At 32.2% G+C, this 20728-nt stretch overlaps 4 protein-coding genes across 20 annotated transcripts in view; 3 read left to right on the top strand and 1 right to left on the bottom strand.

The window, feature by feature from the left end:
• The window catches only part of LOC126866515 (putative uncharacterized protein DDB_G0271606), a 108439-nt gene extending 106710 nt beyond the window's left edge, over window positions 1-1729 (top strand). For all 7 annotated transcript variants that reach the window (XM_050620181.1, XM_050620182.1, XM_050620177.1 and 4 more), the window contains one exon: window positions 154-1729. In XM_050620181.1, the coding sequence (XP_050476138.1) occupies window positions 154-189 (36 nt within the window). In that variant the 3' untranslated portion in view covers window positions 190-1729. The remainder of the gene's footprint in view (window positions 1-153) is intronic.
• LOC126866528 (uncharacterized) lies at window positions 1727-9108 on the bottom strand. Of its 5 annotated transcripts, XM_050620217.1 has the most exons (6): window positions 8976-9108; window positions 3525-3635; window positions 3272-3452; window positions 2759-3200; window positions 2460-2686; window positions 1727-2385 (listed from the first exon to the last, which is right to left on the bottom strand). In XM_050620217.1, the coding sequence occupies exons 2-6, from the start codon at window positions 3631-3633 to the stop codon at window positions 2304-2306; spliced, it is 1041 nt and encodes a 346-aa protein (XP_050476174.1). In that variant the 5' UTR covers window positions 3634-3635; window positions 8976-9108; the 3' UTR covers window positions 1727-2303. The 5 variants fall into 5 exon arrangements, with proteins under 5 accessions (XP_050476174.1, XP_050476175.1, XP_050476173.1 ...); XM_050620218.1 differs by lacking the exon at window positions 8976-9108 and having other exon boundaries at window positions 3272-3431; window positions 3525-3728; XM_050620216.1 differs by lacking the exon at window positions 8976-9108 and having other exon boundaries at window positions 3525-3673.
• Window positions 3924-7383, top strand: LOC126866519 (ESF1 homolog). Of its 2 annotated transcripts, none has more exons than XM_050620196.1 (8): window positions 3924-4028; window positions 4595-5298; window positions 5384-5559; window positions 5625-5732; window positions 5804-6004; window positions 6073-6295; window positions 6368-7125; window positions 7208-7383. In XM_050620196.1, exons 2-8 carry the CDS (start codon window positions 4596-4598, stop codon window positions 7310-7312), a joined length of 2274 nt encoding a protein of 757 aa, XP_050476153.1. In that variant the 5' UTR covers window positions 3924-4028; window position 4595; the 3' UTR covers window positions 7313-7383. The 2 variants fall into 2 exon arrangements, with proteins under 2 accessions (XP_050476153.1, XP_050476151.1); XM_050620194.1 differs by lacking the exon at window positions 3924-4028 and adding an exon at window positions 4343-4491.
• LOC126866512 (uncharacterized) lies at window positions 7756-20279 on the top strand. 6 transcript variants are annotated; one of them, XM_050620156.1, is made up of 12 exons: window positions 7756-8070; window positions 8455-8593; window positions 8689-8811; window positions 9302-15889; window positions 15992-16642; window positions 17385-17714; window positions 17786-18296; window positions 18368-18549; window positions 18632-18779; window positions 18854-19060; window positions 19486-19601; window positions 19846-20279. In XM_050620156.1, the coding sequence occupies exons 3-12, from the start codon at window positions 8805-8807 to the stop codon at window positions 19959-19961; spliced, it is 8856 nt and encodes a 2951-aa protein (XP_050476113.1). In that variant the 5' UTR covers window positions 7756-8070; window positions 8455-8593; window positions 8689-8804; the 3' UTR covers window positions 19962-20279. The 6 variants fall into 6 exon arrangements, with proteins under 6 accessions (XP_050476113.1, XP_050476117.1, XP_050476115.1 ...); XM_050620160.1 differs by lacking the exon at window positions 7756-8070 and having other exon boundaries at window positions 8121-8593; window positions 9302-12556; window positions 12638-15889; XM_050620158.1 differs by lacking the exon at window positions 7756-8070 and having other exon boundaries at window positions 8121-8593; window positions 15992-16201; window positions 16280-16642.
• Window positions 20280-20728: the final 449 nt, after the last annotated feature.

Genomic DNA, 20728 nt, shown 5'->3' with positions numbered 1-20728 from the left:
TTGTTGAACTATCCACGAGGAGAGAAGCCACAACGATCTATAATTTAAAAAGAAAAAAGATAGAAATTCAAGCTTGAAACATCCTGAAAATATTCTAGATCCCTCCTTGATAATTTGTACCTGTTTTATGACCTATTTTATTCATTCTTCTAGCTGTATCCAAGAGTGCAACCGGCAAAGGTGGACTGAAGCGCGTCTCAGCCGGCGAACTCGTAATATCCGATGATTCATTACCACAGTATTCGATTCGCAGCTTTATCTCGTTAAGTATCATAGTTGCATCGTCGCATTACGGATCGTTATCTTAATTTAATCGCGTCCCATTGTCATCTGAACAAAGCGAGCAACAGAACGTTCTATATAATTTTTTTTATATTTCTTTTTCTCTTTTGTAAAACAAAGCGAAGAACATTGCTAACAAGCCCGAATCATGGGTGAAATCGCGTAACATTAACGAACAGTTAGGATATAATTAAGAAAACCGAAAGAACGATGAACTGGATCTTGTATACGCGCAAAGTTTAATTGCACTTACTTTTTACACTCTTGTTTACTTCCTTTTTGTAAAGGAAAACATAACCACGAGGTCAATTTAATTTTGATTATTATAACTGTTAGTCAGTTCCTTCAGCGAAAAAGTACAAAAGAAAATTTCAATCTCATTACCCGTGATTCCGCTTTTAGCCTGTCAACCGCATAGTTCAGAGATGGAACGTTTTCGTTTTAATATCCATCAGTTAAGATCACTCAGAAAGTTTCAGAAAGTTTTAAAAATGTCAAATTAGAAATTAATGCAATTTCATTTATCTCTGACACAAGATAAAAGCAAATCTTCTTTCTATTACTTAAAAAACAATTTTAATTAACTTGATGTAACAACAAACGATAATAATTTACTTTTTAAGCTTGATCGTTTGTATTTTCTATGCTTTCCGAAACTGGTCGAAGCAGAGTCACGAAACTTTTTGAATGATCTTACAACCTTATCAGAGAGGCAACTTTTATTTTACCCATATTATGCGAAACGTTCTACGTGAACAGCGTAGACAAATTTAAAACGCGTTTGATTTGTTTCAACTAAATGTTTTTATTTAGATGAAGTCAGATTATATTGTTGCGCTCATTGTTACGTTTTTATTCGTCTGGTGAAATTTTCCAAATCCGATCGAGGCAAATTCGGATTTCGAAAATGTTCCTAAGAGTGGTGTATAATGTAATCTTGCCAATACGCACTTCTAAATGATCTGTTGTAAGAAAGAAAATTTGCGCTTATGAGCACGAAAGAGATCAAAAAGATCTCGATAATGGTACACGACTTTTTTGTCGTTTTGAATTGTATTCATCAGTGCGAATTTCTAAGTAATCGACTTTTAACACTTGACTAGACACATGTATAATTGATTATCGTCTAGGAAAAATTCAAACGGCTCGATCAGAAAGATTCTGAGCATCGTTATACTATCTAAAAGAGTGTACAGGTATGTGAAAAGAAATTTTACACGCTTCTTAGGATGTTTCTGATATTTACACACTCACACACACACACACACACACACACACACACACACACACACACACACACACACACACACACACACACACACACACACACACTACGCCACATCATACACCCGTAAATGAAGTATGTGCCTTTCAGAAGTAATAATGGATATATTATGTAAGAATGCATGATATATTATGACGAATAAATTGTTTTTAATAAAAATCAGTTTAGATGTATGTTTATTGTCATGAAAAGATACAGACGAGAAATTGTACCAATGAAATAAGTATCGTCCTTAAGTATTTTTGACAAAATACACATGAAATATATTAAAATAATGTTAAAATACCTTGAAAGAAGATGTCTATCTTAAGTAAATCATAAATAACAAACGACACTAACGATATACACACTTGAAATAAGTTACCTTGCATTGATAAAGTAATATCGTTTTTAAGCAATGTTCCTAGTTCGTATAACATTAATTATAGTTGAAAAGTTTATAAAATGTCAAATATTTCGAACAATTAATACAAACGTAATATAAAAATATCATTTGATTATCTTAAATACTATTAACATTACTATTTTAATACCGTTCTATATGAATCTCATTATGTGATATTATTATAAAAAGAAATAGTAAAAAAAATATAGTTAATTTAACAACTATCAAGACTCGTTGAGTCTTTACATCACGATTAGAATTAAAATTTATGCATATATTAAAAATATATATGTATATAAAAGTAATAGTATTTGTAATATGGCATACTTTATGTTGACGTAGAGAAAGCATTTAAGTTTCATTGTTTTTTACTTCGTGTATCAACTGTAAACAAACTTTTAAATCCTCATAATCTACAACCATCGCAACGAGCCTGTGAACAATTCCATAAAACGGGGTAATATCTTTTATGCTGAAAATACAAAATCCAAAATTTTTTGTCAGTACCTATCAGTAAATATATCCAATATGGTACTCGTGAAGTTTCCTCTTTTTAGAGCTTGAGAACAAAAGTGTGTCAAATTTTTAAAACATTTATGAGTCAAATTACACAGGCTTTGATTTTCCTCTTCATATAGTTGCTTTGTAATATTCCATGCTGCATAAACATATTGCATAACTGATACCCAGTGCTGTGATTCTACAAGCCTTTTCCCCTGATCTATAATAGTTTTCTGTACAAATTGGATATAGCGTTAATAACGAATTAAAAAAATATATAAGAATGTAAAGAAATCACTGCACACCTGAAAATTATCTAAATAAATGTGAATGTCAGATAAATCATCCCTATTAGATAGCACGATGCTAATTTGAATATTTTGCTTTAAAGTATTTAATGTGTCAATTAGTGGTTGTATATCAGCCATTGGCATCTTTTTTAGCAAAACATTTCTTATTTTTTCATTCTCATGTAACAGACCATCCTCTTGCGTGGAGACCAAATCCATAATCATGTGAACTAATTGACTATGACTAAGACCTCTCAAACCATTTAATAAATTGCCATTAAAATATTTCGATGAATTATTAACATCCAAAGAGACCTGTGACTTTTTTTTCTTATCTGGTGTTGTAAACTGAGATTCATTGACATCACCAAGAGTAAGCCTTTTTCTAGGTGTACTTCTCAATACCATACTTGATTTTGATGGACTCTTCACTGGTGTGCGATCTTTAGAATTTGAGCTACAACAAATTCAATATATTTTTGCCTGATTGACTTATAACAGAAGTAATTGGGAACGAAAAATCTTTACCTAAAAAGGCTGTTTCTTTTACAAGTATCAAGATCAGGGGACCAAACTATAGTTCTACGACGACGTCCTCGTTTTTGGATTACCATCTCGTCTGGGCTAGGTGCAGGGCTCCAAGAGTCATTGCCGTGTCGACTGTTTAAAAAATTATCCATTGCATTAACTTCGGTAGGATTTGCTTCTCCTAAAACACGTAAATTGAAACTAAAAGAAGTAAACAAAAGATAAGATGACATGAAAAATGTAAGGAACGCACCAGGTGAAGCGGAATTATTAACAGGAATCACCGCTAAGGCTTGGCGAGAAGATCTCCTACGCGTTCCATCTGGTCTCCGCAAGAAATCTCTGGTTGTTGGAGTATTCATTTCTTTCAATATAACAGAGAATTATTCATTCGAAGATATAATTAACTGATGTATGTTTTCCTCGAGAAATTATTACTTAAATGTAGAACACGAAATGTCAACCTTATTTTCTGATAAGAACAGAATATTTAACTATTTCACATGGTTTATTGATAATCAGATGAAATTATTATCTATAAATTGGTAAAAAATACACGAAAGATCACAAAGAACACAAAATATTTAGAAGAAACGATCACGACAATGCGTCAAACAGAGTTATAACTTGTAACAAACAAGACCGGAAAATGGCGGGAATGAATCTAGTTGGTTTATTCCAATGTAACTTTCTACTGAATTCTATTACACTACTTGAATAAAATTGACTTAAAAAAAATCCACGTCTTATTGACTAGGCATGTATGACAATTATTTTTGTGATCTGTGAAAGTTTTTAATTTTATAATCAAATATAATTTTTATATTTATTTCTATATCTTTTTTCATGAAATAATCGATTATTTACAAAATAATCTTCAATTTTTTACAAAATCGCCTATTCGTTGTTTACTATTGTTGTATATATCTGAAACAAATTTATTAAATAATTTCCAATAGAACTAACAATTAACCAATTAGAATCAACATAATAAAACATGACACTTTGAGGCTAGATAAGGTTATGTTAAAATATAATATTTTAGTAGCATGTGAGTTATGAGAGTAGAACATTGTCTGGCAAATTATTAATTTTATATTATTTAATTATTAATTTTAAACTTTAAGATAACTTTAAATACTTTATTTAAAATTTATACGATAATAAATATCATAGTATTAAGTATTTTGCAGTCACAAGTTCTTATAAGAAACAGTAAAGTAAGTATAAAATGAGGTTATTTACAATGAACATTATACAATAGTTATACATAGACTTATATACTTTATCAGAATAAAAAGTAATTTAGCATCTTTTCTCTAGCATGGATGAATTATTAAATGATAAACGATTTGCTCATATTACAAGGGATCCTAAATTTAAAAGGATCCCAAAAGCAGAAAGGAAAGTGAAAATAGATAAAAGATTTCAAAGTATGTTTAAGGATAAAAAATTTACAGTTCAATATACCATTGACAAACGTGGTAGACCTGTAAATCAGACATCGTATGAAAATCTTAGAAAATATTATGATTTATCTAGCAGTGAAGAAGAAGATAGAGAAAAAGAAGTTGAAAAACCTAAACAAGAAGAAAAGAAACCTAAGAAGCTTAAAAAGATAAAAAATAAAAAGAATAAAGTTCTTCGATCAAAAAAAAATGATTCAGAAGATGATGCAAATAAAAATGCGGATACTGATTCATCAAATAATAATTGTTTTTCAAGTAATGGGGAGTTAGTTAGACTTAAACCAAAAAAAGAAAATGATGTAAATTCTGAGAGACAGAGTAACATAGAATTTGACTCTGAATCTGAATCAGATATAGATGAGGCAACCGATGCAAGAAACTTAGAAGCAGATTTGGAAGAAAGTAAAAGGCAATTGAATATTAGAAGTAAACATAAATCTCAAAAGCTTACAGATAAAATCAAAGAAAGGTTAAAAGATTTAACTGTGAATTATGCCAGAGGTGAAGGAATTTTGATGACAGACAGTTCTTCTGATGAAGAATGTTCTGAGATTTCTGGTAACATATATTAAATGATTCTAATTTTATATATATATGTGTGTGTGTGTGTATGGCATTTAATAACAATTTGTGTTACAATTAGATGAACAAGATATTGAACATGATTGGGGTGAATTAGACAAAGAGGCTGAAACAACAGATGAAATTACACATAGATTGGCAGCTTGTAATATGGACTGGGATAGAATACGTGCTATAGATTTAATGGTTTTATTTAACTCTTTCTTGCCTCCTGGTGGCTTTATTTGCTCAGTTACTGTAAATATAATTAATTAACAGATAAAATACATATATTCAACATTTTTATAGTTAAATAATTCCAGATTTATCCATCAGAATTTGGAATACAGCGGATGAAAGAGGAAGAAATTAAAGGTCCAAAAGAATTAACAGAGATAAATAAGGAAAAGGAAAACGAAAATGGAAGTGATGTACGAATTCATGCTTTCCTTTTTAGAAATACAAGTGAAATTGTATATAGACTTAGAATATAATTTTCCAGGACGAGGAGGGGTCAGCATATCACATGGAAAAATTAAGACAATATCAACTAAATAGATTAAAATATTATTATGCTGTCGTTGACTTTGATTCTGCTGAAACAGCAAATAAAATTTACACTGAATGCGATGGTATAGAATATGAATCTACAGCAACAAAATTGGATCTTAGATTTATACCAGATGATATGAAATTTGACCAGGTATGTTACTTAATCCTAATGTATGTAAAATATATTCACTGTATATGATCTTAGATACTTATTTTAAGACTCCTAGAGAGGTATGTAATAAACTGCCGGAGCTTACAAAGTATCAACCAAGACAATTCATAACTACGGCTTTGCAACAAGCTAAGGTACAGTTAACCTGGGATGAAACAAACCCTGAAAGAACCGAGATTGCACAAAAACTGAGTTCTGGAAAACTGAATGAAATTAATGAAAACGACTTACAAGGTTATTTAGCAACTGAGTCAAGTGACAATGAATCAGGTACTATATCTTTTTTATCACTCAGGACTTCGTACTTCTATTATTTCATTAACATTTTTTTTATTACAAAAGAAAAAGAGGAACAAAAAGATTCTCAAGAGGATAAAAGCGACACGGAAGCGGAAAAGAATACCGATCCAGTTGAGAAGTATAAAGCTTTATTAAGAGAGATAGAAGAGAAAGAAGAAGCCAAACAGAAAAAGGACGTTGAGCTAGAATTTACTTGGGGTTTGGGCACAAAGGAGAAAGCTGAGAAACTGGTACAAGAAAGATTAAAGAAAGATCAAAACCTCACGCCATTTGAGCAATATTTAGAAAAACGGAAAGAGAAGAAAAAAGCTAAACGAGAGGAACGGAAGAAACATAAAAATGTAAATAAAGATACATTGGACTCTGAAGGTTCAGAAATGCTTGATTCAGATAATGAAATTGGAAATAATAAATTATCTTATAAAAAGAAAAACAGTATGGAAAATGATAGCCTTGCTTCATCAGATAGCGAAGACGAAAAAAAACGTAAAGCTGAATTAGAACTTTTATTAATGGATGAAAATGAAGATAACAAACAACATTTCAATATGAAGAAGATCGAAGAAAATGCCACAATGACAAAGTCTAAACAAAAACGATTGAGTAAGAAGAAAAATAGACAAGACCAAATAGTAGAAGATAACTTTGAAGTAAATGTACAAGATGCAAGATTCAATGCGTTGTTCACATCGCATCATTTCAATATCGACCCAGCAGACCCACATTACAGAAAGACTAAAGGTACTGAAGCTCTAATTAAAGAAAAATTGAAAAGAAGAGCTGATAACGAGTTTAGCGAAGTGAGTAAAACTTATTTATATGTATTCTCAGTCTACTTATATATATTACATGTATTTATTCTTGTTTTTTTAAATATTTTAGGAAATACCTGTTAAAGAATCAAAACTGAGCTCTAATACAGAATTGCAGTCATTAATTAAATCAGTGAAGAAAAATGCTAAAAATATTTCAAGGCCTATAAAATAATTCCTTTTATATATAATGTCATATGTTTTTAATAAAACGTTTGTAAATACATATACAAATTTGTAAATTCAGTTATATTGAATTTTATTAATTCAAATATGTATTTCTGATAATTTATGCAAACCTTCTATACCTCATATATTAATCTATTTTGCATAAAATATGATGCTGTAAAATATTTCAAAAAGCGAAAGTCAATAAGCCGTGACACGACAAAAACAAAAACTAAAAAACTGTTGGTTGAGTTTCCCTTCTCCTACGGAAGTCCAACCCCACTCCTATGGCACTCGCCTTCGTCTCTCCCCACTGCAGCGACCATAGACTGAATTTTGAAGCAGTGTAAAAATATATACTAATAATATCGATAGTGCGGACGAACCACCATAAGCTGTGAAATTTCTGTAAAGTAAGATATAGCAATTATGATCTATGTCTATAGTCTATGAAATGTCTCCAGAATAGTAGCCCTATGAATCGCCGTGTGAGATTTCAATACACGGTGGTATATATATGTCGTGTTGTATACGATTGTGCTTCAAACTTTAAGGGGGGAGGTGTCGCGTCTCGTGACGCTCATATCTCTTGCGATTCTCGATACTTCACAAGTGTAAATTGGGTTACCCGCCAGAATTCGAAACTATGACACCAATCACCGGTGTAGACTAGGTTGTTTGAAATTGCGCAACTTTTCATGCATATTCACAACGCAAAATCGGTCGAGCTCCCACGCTTTGATAAAGCTAGTCATCATATGAAAGGTACGATTCTCGTAGGAGAAGGGAAACTCAATCGAAATTTTTTTATTTTATTGTCTTTGAAGGGTCTTGGGATGCGACAAGAAATTTTAATGTCTTTGATACGATAATAGTTATAAAGCCTGTTTATATATTATTACATATAATACATTAGATTCACAATTTTTTGTTTCCAGAATTACACATTTCCTTGTAAGACATTTTCATTATTGAACCGAGAGTCTGCCTGATTATTTCACATTAATATTTCTTTCTACTATTTCTCTATTTTTTTGAAGTAACAATCATTCTCAGATTTTTTTTAACGATTTTATGTCATTGGGATTATTTTTCTTAGCTATAGGAACTTTTCTTTGGCTCTGGTCACATCTTTCTCTTACATTTCAGGTTTTTCTGTGTTATGGTTTATTGATTTGTATCCGAGAAAGAGTTGTAATTTCACTTTCTAAAGTAGAATCCAATGATATGATTAATATCCATGATGCTTAGGGTTTCTACATTATAACTTTCGGTCAATAACGGTCAGGTAAGTCCTTCTTAGTTCTTCTTCGTTTCTTTCGTTTTATCTTTAGAATAGGCTCACCTGAACATTATTAAATATTTTTCAAATATTCGACACAGGATACGTTAAATATGCTTACAGGAGCTATGATGACAAGTCATTTAACTGTGGTTAAACGCGGTTAAATTTCCGATCGCTGTCTCAATTTTCTACCGTGCTGGTCCATGTGAGCACAATGTTCGGTGAGTTCTGACAGGAACTTCGTTATTTAGAACTTTTCGATATCCAATTTTGATTCGTTGGTATGATAGCTATCATTGTACCAAGTAGTTTTTACTTATCGCGATTTTAAGTTTATTTGTTTTCATTTAGTCTACATATATATATAACAAAAATTTCCTCTTACCGTGACCTCATATCGATTTTTACAAATCGAGGGCGCGAACTAGTGCCGAGAACGCTATTGTCTTGTAGCGAATGTTATTCACTCCTAACCTAACCTATAATTTTACGAATTACCCATAGTTCTGTTTTATATATATAATCCATGTTTATTCACCATTTATTACGAAATAATAATAAACAAATATTTTACTTTCGATCAAAACATATATAACGGAAGGTAATAGATAATACGTGGTGTTACAATCTGTGTTTGTTGAATTTACATTTTTTATGAGGGTTTACATTTTAACTAATTATTTACCAATAAACCTGCATTTTTAACACTAGATCATGCTGAAATCGTAGTACCTGCAGAGGATACAAAAGATGAAAGTATGGAAGAAGAAGTAAATTTAACTTTAAAACTTGAAGAAACTGAATCACAGTCAGAAATAATGAAAAATGATATAAAAGTGGATCCTGAAAATAAAAAGGAGAATTCAACTGAAGAAATTGTAAAAGAGTCACAGGTGGAAGTAATTAAAAATGATGTCGCAGATGAGCCTGAAAATCAACAGAGTAGTGCGTTTCACGAAGAGATTATAAATGAATCACAACCTGAAATTGTAACTAAATCACAGTTAGAAATAATCAAAAGTGATGGTAAAGAAGAGCCTGAAACTAGAAAGTATGCAAAACTTCCTAAAGAAACTTTAATAGAAAATGAAAAAAATTTTGTCATTAATATGGATGATAATATTGCACATTCAGCAAATGTGGAAACAGCAAGTGATATTGAAATGAATGCAAAAAAAGTTGTAAAGATAACTGATGCAGAAGATCTAGAGTTAAATAAGAATGAAGAGCTCTCTAACAAGCAACAATTGGAAGATAATTTAAAGTGCGATACCAATAAGGATAATTTGAAAGATATTTTAGAAACTGCTAGTAAAGTAGAAGATATATTTTCTGAAGAACAGTGCCAAAGTACACAGGATATTGTTACAAGTATCCTAGATGATGTAAGAAATGCAACTGATTTCAAAAATATTTTAAGCACGGAAGCTGTGGTAGCAAATGAAATAGAAGAGGTTCTTCAACAATCTGGAAATATTCCATTAGCAGAAACTGAAATTGAAGAATTGACTGAAAAATTACCACAGGATTCAGAAGATATCCTAAATAAGGATATGGAGGATTCAATCTCAGAACACATAGATTCCCTAGAAGGACTGTTAGGTTTAGATTTAATACCAGAGGGAGAGGATTCCTCATTGAAAGCAACAAAAGCTGAAGAGGAACTTCAGAAATCAGACCAATTATCAAAGGTTGTAGACATGAGTCTTTTATTAGAACAATCAGATCCCATTTCTGACATGGCACAAACTTCTGATTATATAACACAGGTGATCAGTAGTTGTTTAACAGATAGAAATGATATACCATTAGAAACTACAAAGAAATCCAATACAATTGAAGTTGTTGATGATAAAGTTAAAAAATCTCCAGCTAGTGATATATTGAAAATCGATGGAAGTATAATTGTTGAGTCTATAGATAAGGATGAAAATGTTGAAGATTTACAAAAAGATTTAAAGCAAGTTACGGACCTAGAAGAAAATGAATTGGACATAGATTTTGAAGAAGCTCAATTGGAGTCTGTAGGTGATCTTGAAGACATAGAATCACAGCCAGAAATAGATAAAAATGATATTGATGAAGAATCTGAAAATATTAAAAATGCAGGACTTTCTGAAGAAATTGTAGCGGAAGATCAAGAAAATTTAGTTATTAATATGGATGATAATACTGTAAATGCAACAAATGTGGAAACAGCCAGTGATATTGAAATAGAATTAGCTTCAGATATCTTGCTGCATAACATGGATCATAATGACAAAGCTGCAAATGTAGGAGATATACAGAAAGATTTAAAAGTGGATAGTGATTTAACAGAAACTGAATTGGATATCGAATTTGAGGAAGCACACCTGGAATCTGTAGGTGATCTTGAAGAAATAGAATCACAGGCAGAAATAACTAAAAATGATCTCGAAGAAATAGAATCACAGGCAGAAATAACTAAAGGTGACGTTAAAGAAACAGAACCACAGGAAGAAATAGCTGAAAGTGATCTCGAAGAAATAAAATTACAGGCAGAAATAGCTAACAGTGATATTAAAGAAATAGAATCACAAGTAGAAATGCCTGAAAGTGATGTTGAAGAAACAGAATCACAAACAGAAATAGCTAAAGGTGATGTTGAAGAAACAGAAGTACAGATAAAAATAGCTGAAGATAATGTTGAAGAAACAGAATCACAGACAGAAAGAGCTGAAGATAATGTTGAAGAAACAGAATCACAGGCAAAAATAGCTGAAGGTAATGTTGAAGAAACAGAATCACAGACAGAAAGAGCTGAAGATAATGTTGAAGAAACAGAATCACAGGCAGAAATAATTAAAGGTGATATTAAAGAAACAGAATCAAAGATAAAAATAAATAAAAGCAATATTGAGGAAACAGAAACACAGATAAATATAGCTAAAGATAATGTTGAAGAAGAACCTGAAAATAAAAACAATATGGAACTTACTGAAGAAATTATAATTGAATCACAGCCAGAAATAATGAAAAGTAGTGTTGAAGAAGAGTGTGAGAATAAAAAGAAAATGGAATTTACTGAAAAAATTGTAACTGAATCACAGCCAAAAATAATGAAGTGTGATATTGAAGAAGAGTCTGAGAATAAAAAAGAACTTCCTGTAGAACTTCCTGTAGAACTTCCTATAGAACTTCCTATAGAACTTCCCGCAAAACTTCCTGAAAAGATTGTAATAGAAGATCAGGAAAATTTAATTATTAATATGGATAATAATACTGTAAATTTGGCAAATGTAGAAAGAGCAAGTAATATTGATACTTCAAATATCTTGTTGCATAATATGGATTGTTATGGGAAAGAAGAAGATGTTGGGGATTTGCAAAAAGTTTTAAAAGGGGATACTAATTTGACAGAAAATGAATTGGGCATGGATTTTGAAGGAGCTCCACTGGAATCTGTAAATGATCTTGCAGAAACAGAATTACAGCCAGCCATAACCAAAATTGATGTTGAAGAGGAATCTGAGAATAGAAAGCACATAGAACTTCCTGGAAAAATTGTAACTGAACCACAGCCAGAAGTAGTAAAGAATGCTGATGAAGAAGAACATGAGAATAGGAAAGGTGTAGAATTCTCTGAAGAAATTATAACAAAAATTCAAGAAAATTTAATTATTGATATGGATGTTAATAGTGTAGATTTATCAAATGTGGAAAGATCAAATGATATTGAAACACAATTAACCTCAGATATCCTGTTGCATAACATGGGTCAAGATAACAAAGATAACAATTTTGAGAATTTGCAAAAGGATTTAAGAGAAGGTACTAACTTGGACATGGACTTTGAAGAAGCTCCATTGGAATCCATAGCTGATCTTGAAGAAACAGAGTCACAATCAGGAATTGTGAAAGATGATATTGAAGGGGATTCTTCTGAGGATAGAAAGAATGCAGGACTTCCTGAAGCAATTGTAACAGAAGATAATCCAGCAGAAGGTAATCTAACAGAGGATAATCTAACAGAGGATAATTTAGCAGAAGAAAATTTAGTTACTAATATGAAAGATAATATTGCAGATTTCCCAAATATGGAAAGATCAAGTGACATTGAATTAGAATTGCCTTCAGATATCTTGCTGCCTAACGTGGATCATGATGAAAATTTAGATGATGCTCGGTCTGCCATAGAAACATCTCAACCTAGTTCTGAAATATCTGAGCTTGAATCAGCTGTTAAATTCTTGCAAGAGTCTGAAGAACAAGCAATGGATTCTCCTTTGGTATTATCTCCTAAAATGATGGAAAGTGTCGTAGATGATATATCCAAACAAGCTGATGCATCATCTCTGTTTGTACCTAATGAAGATATATGCGAAAATACGTCAGAATTAGAAGTGGAACTACAGAACATCACGACGGATTCGATTTCTATTTCTGAGGCGGAAATCATCTCGGAAGCTGCGAAACTGGAAAGCGAGAGAAAACTTGCCGAGCAAATTAAAATTGTTGCTTTACAAGACAAGTTTGAGATAGATGATGATAAAGAGACAATAAATGAAGGTATAATCGAAGGGAAGATAACACTATCTGAGACTAAATTTGGCGTAACACCTTTGGAGAACATTGAAATACAGCAATTACGAAACTTAGAAAGCAATAAGATATCTGACGCAGTGATAACATTACCACATGTTTCACCCAACGTTTTAAAGACATCCGAATCTATACCAAAAGTTTCGATTTTAGAAGAACGTCTAAGGGAACCACCCAAGATAGAAATTCCTACTACAGATGTGGCAAAAGTATCGTTATCTCCGAACATCTCTAAAGATAGCCTCTTGATTCAAAAGGATGCAAAATTAATTGCCTATCAAAAGATGTTGGAATCGCCGAAGATGTCCGATAAATCAGAATCGAAGATAGTTGACACACCACGAAAGGATTCCGAAAAACACGATTTCGAAAATGTAGGATCTCCACGAATCATTTTAAAGATAGCAAAGTCTGCAATCACTGATTGTGGCGAACCAAGATCACCTAAAAGTCCAAAGATCAGATCTGCGACCAACTCGCCAAATCCTGAAGACAGTCCAGGTCAAAAACTAGGGAAAATAAAATTGAAATTATCTAAAGGAGGTCATCCTTCTATAATATCCAATGAGAACATCGAAGAAGTTGGACAGTGGTATTCCGAAGGATCATCATCGTTATCCCCTCTTGGTATGAAAATTAAATTTTCAAAATCCGGGGATCCATCTATAGTTTCCGCTGAGAAATACGAATTGATCGATGATTGTAAAGAAGGTAAACACAAATTCGAAGAAACTGTGCGAACAGAATCGCCGATTGGAATGAAAATCAAGTTATCAAAAAGTGGTGATGCGTCTATAGTGCAACAAGATGCAAAAGAAATGCAGATAAAGCATAAAGATAAACTAGATATGGTTCAGGAAAGTCCAAAGAGAACGGAATCTCCAATTGGAATGAAAATTAAGCTTTCAAAGACTGGAGACGCCTCGATAATACAATCCGAGAGACAAGATTTTTTAGAAGAATATAAAGATAATGTGCAAATAAAACCAAAAGAGAAGCTCGAATCATGTTATGGATCTCCCAAGAGAACTGACTCTCCTATAGGAATGAAGATCAAACTATCTAAAAGTGGGGACGCTTCGATCGTTTCTCCGGATTTGCTAGAAGAAAATAAGGATATCAACAAAATGAAAGATAAATTAGAATTATCTCCAGAAATTCCAAAGAGAACCGAATCCCCAATTGGAATGAAAATTAAGCTAGCAAAAACGAAGGGTGGCGGAGCTTCTATAATATCGGTAGAGAACTCTGAAGAAGTAAAAGACAAGCTAGAAATTCCAGATATTCCCAAACGGACGGAATCGCCGCTTGGAATGAAGATCAAATTGTCCAAAACTGGCGATGCATCGATCGTTCATTCAGAAGTATTGGACGAAATTAAAGATAAAATGGATACAGTTCAAGATGCGTCGAAATCATTGGAGTCATCGCATATTGAGGTCTCGGAAGAAGAGCAATCAGTGGAAACTATACATGAAACTTTGCCAAAAATTGACTCGCCTCTTGGTATGAAGATCAAGCTTTCTAAGTTTGGTGACGCATCCATAGTTTCTTTAGAAAAGCAAGAACAACTGGAAGAAAGCCCCAAGAGAACAGAATCACCTCTTGGTATGAAGATTAAACTATCTAAAAGTGGTGACGCTTCTATCATACAAACTGATACGTCTGAAGATGCAAATAAAACGATACGAACAATCGAGGCAGAACATACTAAAACCACTGATGCTTCTTTAGGTATGAAGATAAAGTTGTTAAAAACCGGAGACGCCTCTATAGTAGATCCAGAAAAGAAGGATAGAGAACAGAGACGTCGAGATGCAGAATCATCTCTGGAAATGAAAATTAAACTATCTAAAACAGGTCATCCAACGATAGTGGCTTGCGATAATCAAGCGGAAGTATACAAGTCCAAAGAAGCTGTTGATCCGCCTCAAAATTTTGCGCAAAGGTACAAAGAGCCTGGGCAAATCGGACACAAAGAACCTGCACTAAAGATTCTTAAAAGTGGTAATTCAACTATTTTACAAAGCAATCGTTCAGAACTGACTATTGAACCGGTACAAATGCAGGGAAAGAAATTAGAGAATGTGATTGAAATGTCTCCAAAGCGGAAGGATATCACCATCGCGCCGATCGAATCAAAAAAATCTAAGTTGGAAACTCAGCTTACTCAAATTTTACCTGAGGTTACTATTCAGCCTGTAACGTCTAGGGAACAGAAGCAGTTCTTGTTCGATCCAAAAAACAGTGCAATCAGTCTTCAACAGATGAATGTGATAAATCAAGAAATCAGTATTACTCAAGTGAGACCTCAAAAATCAACTGATGCTTCTATGAATGAGAAATTGAAGGATATTTTATCAAAAAACGTATCCGGTTCCCCGCTGAATTCCGACTGTGAAATTATAGAACACCGTTCAGAATTGATAATAGTAAATGAAAACTCAAACTCAAGCCAGGATGTTGTCATAATAGAAGAGGTATCTACGAATAGAATGCCAGAAGTTAAGGTGCCCAAGAAAAGAGGTAGACCCAGAAGGAATCCATTACCACAAGGAATTACTCATCCTCCACCTCATTTGTTAATATCTAGGGATCCTTTGCCTTTAGACGACGCACAACAGATGCAACAACCGCAAGTACCTCATTTTCCACAATCCAGAGAGAATGAGAGACCTAAGAGAACCTGCAGAAGTCAGAAGAGTTATGCACCTCCTAGAAGAGGTAGAGGGCGAGGTTTGTATCTTAAACTTTCCATATGCAAATATTATAATATTCTTTTTCATATTTTACCTACTACTTTTCTTTGTTTCTTCTTTTTCATTTCTAATTCATTAGGTCGAGGAAAGCGAAAATTGGATACTGTGGATCCTCAGATAATGAAGAAGCCTAGAATCGAGCAAGATCTAAATGCGATAGAAGCGTCTACTACGGCTGTAATAACAATAGATGATTCTGGGTTGCAACAAGAATCTTTCGGAAAGTCACCAGAATTGTATAAAGCTCTTAAACAACCAGTAATGGATTCCAAAATTGTTAATTCTTCGGGTAAAGTCAACAAGAAGATTATGGGACAAAAGAATGGTGGAGTAAAAAGTGCAAATATAGTTAATAACACGCTTCCAGACTCCACGGGTATGCAATCGGAAACAAACAAACCACCGGAGATGCGATTACCTAAACCCATATCGAATGAAGTTAAGGATAAAAAGTTGGCTGACATAGTTCCTGAAAGAATGCAAAAGACTGCAACGAAATTAGAGTCCGATATTAGATCCGATAAACCGATGGAAAATGCAAAATTGGAAAACAAGGACATGTTAGTACCACCCGGACATCCAAATTGGTTAACACCAGCATTGAAACGAACAGAAAATGCTACAAAGCATGAGAATATGTCTATGGTACAAGTGATAGATGAGGAAACAAGAATGAGTGCAGAATCGGGTTCTAGATCTCAGACTCCAGCCAGAAATATTTCTGCACCAGGTATGATCTTTGCGCTTTTTACAAATTACTACATCATTTATATTGCTTATCAATTGTATAAATAACACAATAATTATTATGTTACATTTATTTACATATTTTACACTTATATTAATTATTATAAATTTGCAATATAGATAAATAATAGTAATAACTTTATTTTACTTTATTTATGTATATTAATATTAATTATAAATTAATTATATGTCCTACATAAGATATGTTTTTTATTATATTTTAAAAATAAATTACTAAGGTAAAGAGCATATTGACTGATAGCCATGAGGAGCATATATAACCCATAGTCATCATATGACTAAACTAAATTAAAAGATAAATGCATTGGTAGACCTCCAAGCAAGGTATCTATAAATAGATCTTTTTCTTGTGTCCTAACATCTCTCAAGTACCTAAATGTGAAATAGATGTATTTCAATCAAGCATAAAAAGCACTGTTATTTCAAAACAGAATTTTTAAATCATGATGATTAGAGTTTTATCTATTACTTATATTTAATCTATCAATTTTTAAAAATATTTCTATCTTGGAGGATTTAATAACATTGATATTGAAAGTTAATTTTAACTGTGAATAAGCTGACATTTTTTTTAAGTTCCATTTATCTTTGTTTCAGTATAAAGGACATAATTATTTTATTCAATATCTTTTTTCCCATAATTGTTATTCTATAATTCAAATTACACAATAGTATATGTAATACAGTAATAATAATTACTATAGCCTCTGATACCATAGTAAATGAGGAGTCTCAAGGAAGTGTACTTAGTACTGCAACTACAGAATCAGAAAAAGTAAAGGTCAAGAATCGAAGAATGGAAATTAATTTTGATCCAGACGAAGGACCATTTACAGTTGATAAAATTGCTGAGTATGAATGGCCACTTGACCGTAAAGGTGAAACTTTTATGATACAAGAACAAATATCTCAATACCTTGGTGTAAAATCTTTTAAAAGAAAATACCCAGATTTGAAGAGAAGAGTTGTGGATATGGAAGAAAGGAATTATTTGAGAGAAAATGGTTTGGTTAGCGAGGCAATGTGTGATATGGGTAAGTCACTCACTACGTACATGTAAATTGTATTTGTTTACTAATGTACTCTCCTTTTAACATTAACATAGGTCTAACTGCTATATGCAGTTCAGAAGTATTAGATGTAATGTGTAGTGATTTCCCAGATCAGTATGAAGAATATCGCAAACATATGCGTGAAAAGCAAGTAAAAGAACATTCCAAAAAACAGAAAGAATTAACAGCTGCTGCAAATGCAGAAAAAAATAGAATTGATCTAGCAGAAATGGCAGTTCAGTCTGCATTATCTTGGAATATTAGCTTAAATAAAGCTCGACGAGAAAATAGGAAATGCAGCTTAGACTTACAAACTTTCACAATCCATGTGCCAAAGAAACAACAGGAAGTTGATTCAGAACGCAGAATTGGTCACTATCCTGTTGCATTAATACCAGGGCAATATACAGATTATTACCGCGAATACACACCAGCTGAGTTACGGTATTATCCTCTAAATACTGTTCTTTATGGTCCCATGAGGCCAAATGAACGTAAATTTGATAGCCAATCAGAAGGATCTCAAAGTGATACCGATAGTGATTCATCTTCAGATGATTCAAGGTATATCCTATCATTTTAAACAATTAGTATTTTAATATTTCGTGAAAAAACAGCTGGTTTTTTTTATGTAGTTCGTCTTCTAGCGAGGGAACGCAAGATACCGAAGGCTCACAATCTACAATGGATGACGTAGATATGGAAATAACAAATCGAAAAGATGAAATAAAATTAAAGTGCAAGATGTGTTTGAAAACCTTAAATAAACATAGTAAAAATGAAGTATTAATTCAATGTGGTACATGTAATGGACATGGTAATTACTTTATTAATCCACTATCCTTTACTGGTATATTCTTTATTGTTTTACAATATAAATCATAATATTTTTATTGCAGTCCATCCATCGTGTATAGATTTAACATTAGACATGGTTCCTCATATCCAATCATACGCATGGCAATGCACAGATTGTAAAACTTGCGCTCAGTGCCATGATCCTGCAGATGAAGATAAAATGCTGTTTTGTGATATGTGCGATAGAGGGTATGTTTTTCTGTTTTATTACAAAAATAAAATATATGATAATATATATTTATGTAATATTTAATACTATTCAGGTATCATATTTATTGTGTTGGTCTCCGACGAGTACCGCAAGGAAGATGGCATTGCCAAGAATGTGCTGTCTGTGTGAATTGTGGTTCAAGAGAACCTGGTGGTATAAATTCTGATAGAAATAGTGTCGCTCAGTGGCAACATGAATATAAGAAGGGTGACAAGAATACTCGCGTTTATGTTTCTACGCTGTGCGTTCCATGCTCGAAGTAAGTAATACTAATTCTTTTCCCTTCATCTTGTGGTGTAATGTATGAGTGAAGATGTGATTCAGAATACACATACTAAATGTTAATCTTCAAGTTTTCACGGGGCTTCGTTACTGCTTCACGATTTCCATAATTCACACAAAACTCCTTTGTTATAGAAGTTTTTGAACTAATGTTTAGCATTCAGTTTTATCATATCTGAATCCTTGGATTACGAAAGTTGAATATAATACAATTATTTGCTTAATTGATAACATTCATAAATGTTAATAATATACATCCATTTGTACTTAATTTATCTGTGCATGACTAAGATAACAAAAAATCGTCTATGGTTCAGGTTTTTATTAATTATACTAAATTCTGACATTATAATAGACCCTCATCCAAGTTCACTAACCCTATGATCTTTATGCAATAACAAGGCTATGGCGAAAGGGTCGCTATTGCCCGCACTGCAGTCGCTGTCATACTGCCCCAAGACTTGACCTGGAAGTGAATCTAGTGCATTGCAGCGCATGTGACAAATATCTGCACTTAGGTATTGACACAAATTCCATATAATTCCGCTATATACTTTTCATTGCATGTTGTTGCGTTTGCATGTTTCATCAAATGTAATTGTCTTTAAAAGTAATGTAAACATTTGAAATATGTATGAGAGGTTTCAGGTATAATAAAATATTAAATACGAAAAATTATTTGGTGATGTACATACATATATTAATATATGTGCATAGCGCACAGAAGTTGTTATCATTCGTGTTATTAATATTTTCTTACAGGTTGCGTGGAGACCAAGGGAATGCCACTAGACAGGAAAAATTATCTATGTGATTTCTGTGCACCAAATCGTCAGCAACTGGTGAAATCACTAATATCGAGAACATTGAGAACGTAAATAAAACCAAAATTTTTATTTCAGCTCGGGAAGTGTATAAAATGTGAATCACGCGCGTAAACGATAAAAGTTTTTATTTATGTGGACAATGAATACATTGTGAAGACTTAAGTATGTAATTGATTTATCATGAAATGTTTCGTACGAATTTTGTGAGTGAATGAAATACCATTGTACATAATTGTATGATTACGCTGAATTTGAAAAATTAACGTTTTGTTATACAATAATGGGTATAACTAACTGCATATAAAACTTAGAATATAAAGAAATCTCTCTTTAAATGTTAATGTTTAGTAAAAATCTTCAGGATTCTAATTTTCTTTATATTTTTTATCCTTTTATTTTTAGATATGAATTTTCCTTTATGAAGATATTGCTGCAGAATGAATCGAGGAGAAATCAATTTTTTTGTTATATATGAATTGTGTTTATAATTTATCTTCTTTCTTCATTACTTATAGATAGAAATGACATATCATGATAAGAAATAATTATGGGAGAAGACTGCTTCATAGAATTATATAAATTTTCTAATGATTTTTAACATTTCTTTTTAAATGTACATAATGTGCTGTTTTTTTTTAATATTTACATTTGTTACATGCATATACACAAGTTCAATAATAACTTATAGAATTAATTTTTATTTGTAAGAAACTTAACAATTTTATAATTTATTAGTACGTTTTCTAAAAAAGCACTGAGAATTAATGCGTATGTATATTGAAGACAAAAAAGGGAGTATAATAAAATATGAAACAAAA

This window comes from Bombus huntii, chromosome 6 (assembly GCF_024542735.1).
Source record: "Bombus huntii isolate Logan2020A chromosome 6, iyBomHunt1.1, whole genome shotgun sequence".
In the NCBI taxonomy this organism is placed as follows: domain Eukaryota; kingdom Metazoa; phylum Arthropoda; class Insecta; order Hymenoptera; family Apidae; genus Bombus; species Bombus huntii.
Note: the sequence above shows the minus strand (reverse complement) of the source record. Positions and strands in the feature narration are given on the sequence as shown.